The 12985-nt window shown below is 35.9% G+C and overlaps 2 protein-coding genes across 4 annotated transcripts in view; both read right to left on the bottom strand.

Moving 5' to 3' along the window:
• Positions 1-12985, bottom strand: part of LOC146401759 (olfactory receptor 4F3/4F16/4F29-like) — a 128043-nt gene that overhangs the window by 43545 nt on the left and 71513 nt on the right. Inside the window, exon 3 of one of the 3 annotated variants that reach the window (XM_084967008.1) lies at positions 10475-10530. The exons of the other annotated variants lie outside the window; for them this stretch is intronic. The gene's annotated coding sequence lies outside the window, so the exon portion shown is untranslated. The remainder of the gene's footprint in view (positions 1-10474; positions 10531-12985) is intronic. 3 annotated transcript variants of the gene reach the window in all.
• On the bottom strand, positions 6620-7558 carry LOC100512292 (olfactory receptor 4F3/4F16/4F29-like). The gene has a single exon (XM_003128594.3). The coding sequence runs from the start codon at positions 7556-7558 to the stop codon at positions 6620-6622; it is 939 nt and encodes a 312-aa protein (XP_003128642.3).

Below are 12985 nucleotides of genomic sequence, written 5' to 3'. Positions count from 1 at the left end.
GTAATTTCATTTTTAGTTTTCTGAGGAAACTCCATACTGTTTTTCATAGTGGTTTTACCATTTACATTCTCAAAACAAATAGGAGGCTTCTAATTTATCCAATACCCTCTCTAGTATTCATTATTTGTAGACTTTTTGGTGATGGCCATTCTGACTGTTGTGAGGTGGTACCTCATTGTAGTTTTGATTTGGATTTCTTTGACAATTTCTGATGTTGAGTATTTTTTTCACGGGTCTATTCCCCATCCATATGGCTTCTTTGGAGGAAAGTCTAAGTCTTCTGCCAATTTTTGATTTGTTGTTTTTGTTGTTGAATTGTATGAGTTGTTTGTATATTTTGGAGATTAATCCCTCAGTCACCTCATTTGTAAACATTTTCTCCCATCCTGTAGGCTATCTTTTCCTTTTGTTTATGGTTTCTTTGCTATGTAAAAGTTTGTAAATTGATTAGGTTTCATTTTTTAAAAAATTTTGTTTTTAATTCTATTGCATTGAGAGACTGACCTAATAGAACATTTGTACAATTTGTGTTAGAGAATGTTTTGCCAATGTTCTCTTCTAGGAATTTTATGGTGTCACGTCTTATGTTTAAATCTTTAAGCTATTTTGAGTTTATTTTTGTACATGGTGTGAGGCTGTGTTCTAATTTTATTGACTTACATGAAGCTGTCCAGTTTTCTCATAATGACTGCTAAAGAGATTCTCTTTTACCTACTTTGTATCATTCCCTCCTTTGTCAAAGACTAATTGACTGTTGGTGTGTGGTTTACTTCTGTACTCTCCATTCTATTTGACTGATCAGTATGTCTGTTTTTGCACCAGTACCACACTGTTTCGGTTACTGTAGCTTTATACTATCATCTGAAGTCTGGCAGAGTTATGCCTCCTGCTTTGTTCTCCCCTCCCCCCCAGGATAGCTTTGACAATTCTGGGTCTTTTATGATTCCATATAAATTTTAGGATTATTTGTTCTAGTTCTGTGAAAAATGCCATGGGTAATTTGATAGGGATCACATTAAATACACAAATTGTTTTGTGTAATATTCCCATTTTAAAAATGCTACAAAATAATTCATAGGTAGATAATGTATTTTAGAAATACATATGAGTATTCATTAGATATGGGAATGGGAAAGAACTTAAGAATATAACTATGAAGTTAAAATTTAAAAGCTCTATGTAGACAATATCACAAAAGTACAACTTTAAAGTTGCAGAATATGATAAATCAAAAATAAAGTAAAAATTGGAAGAGATATTTTGAACACAAATATTATAATAAAGGAATAACTTTAACATATATGTAGGACTGATAAATCAATATGAAAAACTAATATTCCACCTACGAGGATGAGGAGGAAGAATACTTCATCAAAGGATATTAATTTCTGTTTCAGTAAGAAAAAAGTGGGACAATTTTTGCCTTCTTGAATCACTTATCTCCTTCCACTGTTGGCTGTACCCCACCTCCCTGATTTAGGAAATGTTCCTCCTCAAAATCATGTAGTTCTCTAAAGGCTGTCAACTAAATAATCCTGGCCCCTGCCAAGGTATGCATGTGTTCAAACCTAGCACATGAGAAACTTGACATGGAGCTAAAACACCAATTATGATCCTTCCACTGTGTTTTAATATTAGGGGAAAAAAAAACTTTTCCTCTTCTACCAGGTAGCTCTCCTGGAATGATTTAAACTTGAGTTATTTGCAGCCTCTATTCTCTTTCCACACATACATAAAAAAAATTCCACATGCAAAAGAAGAAAATAAGGCCATTGTACAGAGATAAACACAATCCACAGCTAAAGAGGGAGGAAAGAAAGGGAGAAAAGAGCAAGAGAGAGAGAGTGAATAAGAGAGAAACTCTAAAAGTGGAAAGTCAGTGAATCCCTAGAATCCAAGAGACTGGCTCCTCTATTGGATATCACAATAATAATTTATTCAGTAAGTTCCTTTTAAAAAATATTGAAAAAAGTTTAATTGTGGTAAAAATTCACACACACACACTACATGCAATTTACCATTTTCACCAATTTCAAGTATATTCAGGCTGTTCAGAATGTTCACATTGTTGTACAACATGTCTCTAGATCTATTCCTTTTGGACAGCTGAAATTCTACATTTTTTAAATTTATGTTTGTTTTGACTGGAGTCTTGACATTAATCTCAAAGAGTTCAGATTAATAACATGTGAAAACGTACAAGTACATGAAATCAAATACATTTATTTATTTAATTTCTTTATTCATTTAATGGCTGCATCTGTGGCATAGAAAAGTTCCTGGGCCAGGGACTGAATCCAAGTCCCAGCTATGACCCAAGCTGCAGCTGCAGCAATGCCAGATCCTTTAATGCACTGCACCAGGTTGGGGATCAAACCCACATCTCCAAAGTGCCCCAAGCCTCAGCAGCTAGATTCTTAACCCACTGCTCCTCTGTGGGGACTCCCAAAGAAATTTAAAATAATTTCTAATATTTTTTGTCTGTTAAATTGATAAACATTATAAACAAATGATAACATTCAGTATTTGGGGGTTACTGAAATGGATATACTTCTCAGCAAATACACATTTTTTGGAAGAAATTTATACTATAGAGTTTAAAATAATATTATATTCTACTAACATAGACATATCTATAAAGGGAAGTCATCTAAAATACAGACAGAGGCATATGAATGAATTCTAAAGGCAGAATAAAAACTCAAAGATAATCTAATTGACCAACATCAGAGTAATAACAAATATGATATCATCACACAATGCAATATCATGTATATATTTAAAATTAACTTGTGCTACAATATCTGATAATATGAGAGAATTCTCAGAATATAATATTTATCAGAGAAGCCAGGATAAAAGTTAAGAAACTATAAAATCCTAATTTTATCAATATATATTTATTCATAGAACAATACTAGAAATAGATATACTAACATATTACTAATAATTATCTTCATATGATGATTTATATTTATAATTATTTTAGATTATTTATGTTTTTATTTATAATTTCCAAATAAATCTTGCATAATGAGAATATTTTCCTTTCATCACAAGAAAAAAATTAGAATTTTCTTAAAGGAATAAGAAAATAGAAAAGGATTTCACATCAGAATTAATTTAAAATTCAGAATCCTGAGAGTCAGTGCTGTATTTCTCAATACCTTTTTTGTTTGTTTGTTTTTAAGGGCCGCACCTGTGGCATATGGAAGTTTCTTGGCCAAGGATAGAATTGGAGCTACAGCTGGGGCCTATGCCATAGAAACAGCAACACCGAATCTAAGCCACATCTGTCAACTACGCTCAAACTTAGGCAATGCTGGATCCTAACCCACTGTGCCAGGCCAGTGATCAAACTCACATCCACATAGGAACAACATTGAATCATTAATCTGCTGAGCCACTAAGAAAACTCATATCAATACCCTTTTGATTGTTGATGCCAGAACCACAACTTAAACTGACGCCAGAAGGTAGATGTACTGGCTCATTTATTAGCACAGCTAGTGACCACACTGAGCACAGGTCAGGAATGAATCTGAATGCCAAAGACTTTTAATACCACCAAGAACTTTAATACCAACAAGTTTCTGTCTTTAAATCCTACAGCTTCTTCTCTCATGTCTATTAAAAAATTATCCCAAATTTAATTTCTGACAGTAGACCCTATATATCACAGTTCCAAAATGGACTGAGGTTTGCTTTCTCTCTATTCTCAAAGTCCCACATCTTGGTGGGAAGCTCAGATGTGGCCCATCTTGGTCAGAGACTCATATCTGCCCCATTTAACTATGGCCTGGAGACATATCATTGTCATTCTGACTTGGATGAGAAGCCTAACCTTTGACCAAGCAGTAGTGGTCAAAGAGGTAGGATCTACATGTTATCCTCTAATCATACCACATGGTTGCTGCAAGATACCATACATTTGGCAGAAGGAAGAGGTTGCTGATTTGGGCAAACAGCAGAGCAGGTGTTCATCAGAAGCAGTAATTTTTTAGAATAAAATGTAATGATACTATAAGGTGGTACAACCACTATGGAGAACAGCATGGAGGTTCCCTCAAACACTAAATAAATTTGAAGCCACAAATCCCACTTCTGAGCATATATCTAGAGAAAAACATAATTCAAAAAGATACACACATACATCTTAATGTTCATCACAGCACTAGTTGCAATAGATAAGACATGGAAGCAACCTAAATGTCCATTGACAGAAGACTGGATAAAGAAGATGTGGAGCATATGTACCATGGAATAGTATTCAGCCATAAAAAGAATGAAGCCATACCACTTGCAGTAACATGGGTGGACATAGAAATTATGATATAAATCAGGTAAGCCAGACAGAGAAAGAGAAATATCATATGAGATCACTAGCATGTGGAATCTAATAAAAGTGATATGAAGGAACTGACAAAACAGAAACACACTCAAAGATTTTCAAACTAAATTTATAGTTACCAAAGGTGAAATGTGGGGAGGATAAATTAGGTGCTTGCGATTGACATGTACACATTACTATATACAAAATAGATGGGTAACAAGGACCTATTGTGTAGCACAGGGAACTCTACTCAATGCTGTGCAATAAATTTATATGAGAAAAGAACCTGAAAAGGAATGTACTTATGTTTGTGTACAACTGATTCACTTTGCTGTGCACTTGAAACTAATACAACAGTATCAGTCAACAGTACTCCAATAAAATGTATAAACACAGAATATATTAAAACAGTTTTAAATGAGATAATGCAGATAATGTTTATTCACTATGCAGTTGAAGAATCTATCTTGTCATGGATAAAGAACTGACACAAAGGCAGAAAGGGTAAAGATTGGGAGGAGCAGGCATTTCTTTAAATCAACATTAATAAAAAAGAATCTGAGACTCCCTGATAGATCTACTAAACAATGTTTAATCAATAAAGAGAAAACCCAGTGAAACTTCTATTTTATTTAATTAATTAATTTATTTATCTATTTATTTATTTTTGTCTTTTTGCCTTTTCTAGGGCCACTTCCGCAGCATATGGAGGTGCCCAGGCTAGGGGTCTAAATGGAGCTGTAGCCGCTAGCCTATGCCAGAGCCACAGCAATGTGGGATCCAAGCTGTATTTCTGACCTACACCACAGCTCACAGCAACGCCAGATCCTTAACCCGCTGAGCAAGGCCAGAGTTCGAACCCACAACTTCATGGTTCCTAGTCATATTCGTTAACTACTGCACCACGACGGGAACTCTGAAACTTCCATTTTAAAAATACCCCTTCCAAAGTATAAGGAAGCTGAGTATAAGTGCCAGCTAATAACTGCTATATGTATATTGGTCTTCTAAGCATCCATAAAAGGAGTCAAACACAGAATAAATGATATAAGGGCAATGGAAATCAAAAGAAAAGGCAAACAAGTTATCAAGTAAAAAAGTTATGAAATCAGTAAGGGCCATGTGGCCCAAAGGAGCACTGGTAAACTGGTTAAGGTGTACTGAGTTAAGGTGTATTGAGTGCGTATTCAGTTATATAAGGATCAGAGTTATCTGCAATACATCTTTGAGAATAAGTCTTGATTCTTTGCTGAAATGAGTAAGAATTGAAATTTCTAAATCTGTTGATGGAAAATCCTTACTACTATAGAATAGAATATAGGAAGATGTTCAACATATGTTATTATAAATAAAACATCTCCAAAATTAAAATTTAGCTTTCAGTGACTCAAATCATTATGATGCAAAATGAACAGTCATGTTAGCAGAAGGTAAAGGAAGAAATTGGCTGATTACATGTGGAAATAAAAATGCATCTATAACTACATAGGAATATAGTATGAACAACAGTCAAAAGGTAAAGGAGTTTTGTGGGTTAAGGATTGACATTGTCACTGCTGGGGCTTGGGTTCCATCCATGGCCTAAGAACCTCCTCATGCTTTGGGACTGACTTAAAATAAAAAAGTCAAAAGTTAACTTTTGTGATAACCAGCCAGAACTATTAAGATAAAAGGCCTGGTCTAAGGATCCTGTTTCTCCAAATGTGATGAGGGGCATATAGTAGCATGGGAAATATAGGCATTAAGTGTCAAAATCTGATAATGATTAAATATTTGAATAAGCCAGCTAACTCTTCATGCCCTGACTCCCTGCTCATTGATGTTCCTGTCATCACTTGACTTCCCAGAAATTTCTCTATAATGAAATAAGGAGTTACACTTATGGGGATGTTGTTCAGACCACTTGATAATTTTTTGTGGCAAAATAATAAATTGGGATCTTGATGTATGTATTTCCATCTAGCATCGCTTTACTTAGTGTCAATCAGCATTTCCTCATATATAACCCACTCTGACACTGAACATTCGTCAAGGTAGTAAATTCGTCAAGGTAGTATCTCCTGAGAGATAAGCATTTTGGCCTTCTCCAGAAGACACATTTTACCACATTCTTCTACCACCTATAGATAGCAGCACAATTTCTCACTTAAACATTTTTAAAAGAACTATGTTATTTTAATTTGGGACAACTAAATGTTCATAAGGTACTTAGATGCTCCTGATATTAAAATAATGGAAATTCAATATTACTCCATGTGACTAAGGAGACCATGATACTTTTGGCATTTACAAAATCCTCCTATAAATAAAAATCTGACTGAATACTTTCCTCATTGCCATTTTCATTTCTTTGTTCCTCAATGTATAGATGACTGAATTTAAAAAAGGAGTGAGAACTGCATCAAAAACAGCAAGGAATTTGTCTAGGTGGGATGTGGGATGAGGCCACATATAAACAAAAATGCAAGGGCCGAAAAATAAAATCACCACCATGACATGAGTTGACAAGGTGGAGAGGGCCTTAGATGAGCTCCCTGAAGAGTGTTTCCGAACAGTGATCAGGATAAAAATATAGGAGATAATCAGTATGAAGAATGATCCCAGGGATATAAATCCACTGTTGGCAGTGACCATAAACTCCAGTCTGTAGGTATCTGTGCAGGCAAGTTTGATGAACCGAGGAAAATCACAGTAAAAGCTGTCTAGAACATTAGGGCCACAGAATGGCAATTTTACAACAAACGCCAGTTGAACCAAAGAGTGGATCAACCCAATTATCCATGCAGTGACCAGGAACAAAATACACATTCTGGGGCTCATAACAGTTAAATAGTGAAGAGGCTTACATATGGCAACATATCTGTCAAAGGACATGGCAATGAGAAGCACCATCTCCACACCACCAATGATGTGGATGAAGAAGATTTGAGTGATGCAGCCACTGAAGGAGATGACTTTATGTTTCCTGAACAGATCATAAATCATCTTGGGAGAAGTGACAGAAGAAACTCCCAGATCAATGAAGGAGAGGTTGGCCAACAGAAAGTACATGGGGGAGTGTAAGTGAGGGTCGGAAGTCACAGTGAGCAAAATGAGAGAATTTCCCATCATGCTTGCCACATAAAAAACAGAAGAGAACAGAAAGAGGAGAAGTTGTATTTCCCAGGAGTTGGTGATTCCCAGGAACACAAATTCTGACACCATAGAGTGATTTGCTCCATCCATTGATTTATCAGCTGGAATGTTTTCAGATAAAGAAAGGGAAAAGAAAATGAAAATAAGAATGTTAATAATGTTCTATATTATAATTATTAATTATTCATGTATATTCTGTGTAAAGACTGTAACTCTCCACAATTCCTTCTCAGGGCCATTTTTATTGCTAAGCAAGCATTTTACCTGTGGTCACCTAAAGCAGTTGAATCACTTCCATGTCCAATATCCTTTTACCACATCCTCTAGGACTAATCATCTACAAATAAGAGAATGGAACAAGTATGAAAACATAGTAGTTGTGGACAACAAAGATTGGGAAGGGCAGTCTAGGTGGTACAGTACAACAGAAAGAGAGAAAAAAGGAAGAGGTAGCAATGGCATTTGGCAGAACTCACTGGTTCTATTTTTAAATTGTTCATAAGACAATTCTTTGGCTATTCAAATTGTGTCATTTCTTAACCTCACATATCTCAGGTACGTGATATGTCTCGAGTCATTTTACATCACTACTTACAAACACATTTGCAATTCACACAAAGATCAAGCGTAGTGATAAGCAAAAGAGAATCAGGCATGGGGCATAGAGGTGACTCTACAGCATGACCAGGGCCAAGGAAAGGGTAGACCAGAATATTTGTGGTTCAGGGCATCTGCATGGGCTCTCAGGAGTACAAGTGAAAGTACCTAGTAGAGTGGTTAGCAGCCAGGATGTGGCCAGGATGTGCACGGTGGGGTTGGGGAGTGGTACAGGAAAGTAGTGTTATGGGAAATCAGGAGTTAAGCAAGCCACTTGATTTATGTCTCCAGATTCTTCACAATCTCTTGAGGTTTGCTATACAGCTTGGTTATAGCTAATTAAGCCCTACCTTTAGTATTTGCTGTCAATGAAGAGATGCATACTCATGTTACAATCGTTCTAGAACCATTCACCCTCTCTAGTTTCTCCCTCTCCCTGAGTCCCATTTGTCCTTTTTTTTTTTTATCCCATCTCTCTGCTTCAAACCTCCCATCTCTGGCGTATGATGACAAGTCTGACTCTTTCCTGACCCTAATTTTGGGAATACTACATGAACCTCTCTAGACCTTACTTTCAGGGAATACACTGTTACCACATGGAAGAAATATTCTCTTGCTTGCAAGTTCAACCCTGCTATGTTAATCCCTCCTGCTCCTAGAATATTTAGATATGCAGCTAAAAGCTGGAGTGAGTTGAGAAAAGGAGGAGGCTGGAGGATACAAAGTTAGGGGATGGTAAAATAAAGGTACAAGAACACAAAAAGCCTCAGACCTGGATCTGAAGGGCCAAGAGAAACCCAGAAATAGAAAAAATGGATCTCAAAGCTTTGCCTTTTAACATGGGTGTTTGGGTACACACATATGCACACATCTCAGTCTACATTATAAGTGAAATTGGTTATAAAATTATTTTCCCACAAATCTCAGTAGTGATGATTTAAACAAAGTTAATCATTTACCAGTGAGAAAACCATGGATCAGTGAGGAACAATTAACTGGTTAGAGACAGAGAAACTAGATTTTCTAGTCCACATGTGGCTTCAGAGTCTACATAGTAGAAAAATAACAAAATGAGAAGACATTAGCCAAACTCTCTATCAGTGAAAACAGTAGCTATTGTTACATGTGGTTATTAAATGAAATTAAAAATCTATTTTCTCAATTGCACTTGCCATACTTCTAGTACTCAGTAGCTCTGTGGGGCTAGTGGTTATGTATTGGATAGCACAATATAGAACATTTACAATCACTACTCATCTATCAAAAGTCAATCAAATCCCATTTCCTCCAAGAAATTTCCCTAGTAACTCTACCCTTTATGTTAATCCCTCCCCTGCATTATTACTAGAAATCAGGACACTTCAATTTTAGTTCTAAAAATTCCAAACTTAAAAATACACCACATATATGGCATCACAGGAGAAACTCCATGTGCTTGTTGTTGGCCAGGAAGGACGCACAAGAGTCTGCTGGGAAATTTACAGACAAAAAAGAAAGACATCAAAAGACATCAATGAGTTTTGAAACAGAAATGAGAGTTTAATAAGCTGAGAGCAGACTGGAAGGTATTCTGAGAAAAAATAATAACTGATCCTTTAATTTAGACCTTTCCTACTTATCATAATTCTTCAATTTTTGTTGTCTTTTTAGGGCCACACCCAAGGCATATGAAAGTTCCCAGGCTAGTGGTGGCAACAGAGCTGCAGCCACCAGCCTACACCACAGCCAGAGCAACATGGGATCCGAGCCGCAACTATGACCTACACCACAGATCATGGCAGCACTGGATCCCTCACCCACTGAGCAATGCTAGGGACTGAACCCTTCTCCTCATGGACCTTCATGCCACTGAGCCATGACAGGAACTCCCAACAGTTTCAATATTATAGATTCTCTCTCCTCAAGTGTAAGTTTGAAGAGGATAAAGACCATTTATTCAGGATATTGTGTTTTTAAAATACAGAATGAGATAAATAGCAAAGATTACTTGATAGTTTAGTTAACAACACTTCTCTGAAGTAATGCAGTTTTTTTAGGTACATAGTTTTCCACAGTTTCTCTTTTTCCAGTGTAACATTTGCTTATGAAGTCCAGTAAGCATAAAGAAATTTTCCAAAATCAAAACTGAACATTAACGCATTTCTCAACAACTCCCAAGAGAATGCCTGATATAATTGCTATAAATTTCCAGCTGTGGAGTAGGGAAGGGTTACCTCAAGCCTTATTGTGGTCCATGGTTTAACCTCTGAACTGTAGAAAACAATAAGAAGCATGTAGAAAGAGAGAGAGAAAAGGGAATGAGAGAGGAAGAGAGGGAGGAAGGGAGGGAGGAAGAGAGAGACAGGGACAGAGAGAAAAAGAGAGTGAGAGAAGCAATAGTTCTGACAGACTGCATAGCAGAGAACTTACAGTTTCTATTTTTCCAGGTTTCATGACAATAGGTAGTAGTCATCTTTCATGCCATCCTTAAAGTGACAGAGGAAAATACAGATATTTTAAAACCACATTATTAAAGTTCCTGAAATAGTTAACGATGGAATTTTAGAGCTGGAAAAGCATGCATTACCTGTATGGCACATATTCACTATATATTGGATTGTTATGATTACTTTTGGAGGGATATTTCCATAGTAGCATTATTATTATTCATAGAGGGGGAATTACAAGTTCAGACAAGTTAGTAACTTATCCCAAAACAGAATTACTGATTTTGGAACCCAAAATTAGGCTTTCTGATACTAAATCCTTTGCTCTTTAACTACATCATGCAAAATGCACATAGGGTTCTTTGTTCATAATCTTAAAAAATTATTCCTATTATAAATTTAAAGCAGAATTTTAAAAAATGTACACCTGAAAGTTACATAAAGTTACATGTCAATCATATCTCAATAAAGCTGGAAAAAAAGAATATAATTTTATTCCAAAGAATATCCTATCCTATACATGTAAATATTTAACACACACTTACATCAATGCACCCAAGATTTCATAGCTTCTATAGCAGAGGATATACATAAATCCATGCATTACTGGTATAGTTAAGGGGAAAGGAAAAAGGTGTTTCTGGTTAGAATGGGAAAGAACCAAATACACCAAGGTTTTGGTGCCAGTAAAAGATTCACCAAATCACGAGGCAATTTATTCCTAAAAAGTGGTAATAATTGAGAGGCAAGAAAAATCCCAGCTAGAGACAAAATTTAAGAAGCCATCTAAAAGGTGAAGTTATGAGAAAGATGGTTTGTTTAAAGCACAACATATAAACAGATAAAAGAAAATTAATGGAGAAAACACACATGGCCCCTAAAAAACAAATACTTTGTATTTATCACCATTCTTATTGTATTATTCTTACCAGCATTTTAATACATTAGGCCTTTAAAAAGACCCTTTTCTGTGCATTATAATAAAAATCAAGAGAGAAAGGAATGCCGAAGAGGTAAGTAATGACTGTCACTTTCACAAGCTACACAGAAATCAAAAAGGAAAAAGACTAAGAAAAATGCATGGATTTAGATATCTTTAGTGCCATTAAGGAGAGCAGGTGAAATCAACCAGTAAAGAGAAAATCAAGATTGTTTGGGGGTAACCCATGGTTACCAAGTGGAGAAAGCAAAATCAGAAATGGCAAATAATTTCAAAAATAGAGGAAAAAAGATTTTTTTCAGGGTGAATGTGGAAAAGAAGAGAATTTGTTATGTGCACAAAATTTGTACAGTGGCAGGAATCTATAAACAGTTAAAAGATAAATAAAATTTCCAAGAAACTGTGAGAATCTTATTGAAGATGAGACTCATGAAATTGGGCAAACATTAGATGGTGTATTTTTGTGACATCATTCAAAATTCTCAGGAACTAAATACTTAGGATTTTTGAGTGGCACATGTGGTTACCGTATTAATCTGAATGGAGTATCAAAAGAGACAAAGATCCTTGGGGGCTAGAGGTCACATTGAACTTGTCTGATCAAATTCCATTCTGGGCAATACAACAAGTGAAGCCAAAGATGACCTGGCACATGGAGAAAAACAGAATATGGATCAGAGAATCTTAAAAGCAGGAACAGCAATGAGAAGCTTATGGTAACTTCTGTTCCTCCCCTATCTTGATTCTCTAACTGGATTCCAATTAAAAAATAACTTCACTACAACCTGATGACAAGTTAATGCTGCTTCAGGATATATGGGAAAGTTATTAAGAAAGTAGATAAGAGAGTTCTCATCACAAGGAGGATTTTTTCTTTTTTCTCTTAATTGTATCTATATGAGACGATGGATGTTAACCTACTGTGGTAATCATTTCAGAATATATGTAAATCAAATCATCTTACTGTATACTTTAAACTTATACAGTGGTGTATATCATTATTTCTCAATAAATCTAGGAACAATAAAACATCCTCATTTTCTCTCATGAGCCCTTTTCTACACAACTTCCTTGACTCTTCCTTCCTGTACAGTTTCTGCTGCAGCTAATTCTGTTACAGCCTCCCTCTCTGGAGCCATGACAAGGAAATTGTGGTCTAGGAACCCCTCCACCACCACCTACCTAATCTATGAAAAGATCTCAGTTGGCAGCATGGTCAGGGAGTCAGAGACGTTCCACAAACTAAGTTTTCTCCTCTGTGTAAAGATTGTCTCCATCCTTCCACCTACTCTCCCTACAACAAGAAGCTGCTATATTCAGAGATGACTAATGAGATTTAGAAGATGGTGACCAAGTGATGCGTTAGAGTTCTGGGATGCTCAGACTGAGGTCATCAGGACAAGGGAATTGTCTCACAGGATTGTGAGGGAGGAGCATAGGGATGCATAATTTTCTTATAAAGATTCACCTTTGGTTTTTTGTATAATTTTAATCTTTATTATATTACCCAGGGTGATTCTCTAATGAAAGGAAAATTCATTTTCTAATATTGCT

This window comes from Sus scrofa, chromosome 7 (assembly GCF_054392235.1).
Source record: "Sus scrofa isolate SSC_HxYL_T2T_F1_AM1 chromosome 7, Sscrofa_HxYL_maternal_Yorkshire_Landrace_v2.0, whole genome shotgun sequence".
Lineage (NCBI taxonomy): Eukaryota > Metazoa > Chordata > Mammalia > Artiodactyla > Suidae > Sus > Sus scrofa.
The sequence above is the reverse complement of the archived record's forward strand: the minus strand, read 5'-3'. Positions and strand labels throughout refer to the sequence as shown.

Coding starts and splice junctions, on each gene's coding strand:
- LOC100512292 (XM_003128594.3), bottom strand. CDS start 7,558: ATGGATGGAGCAAATCACTCTATGGTGTCAGAATTTGTGTTCCTGGGA.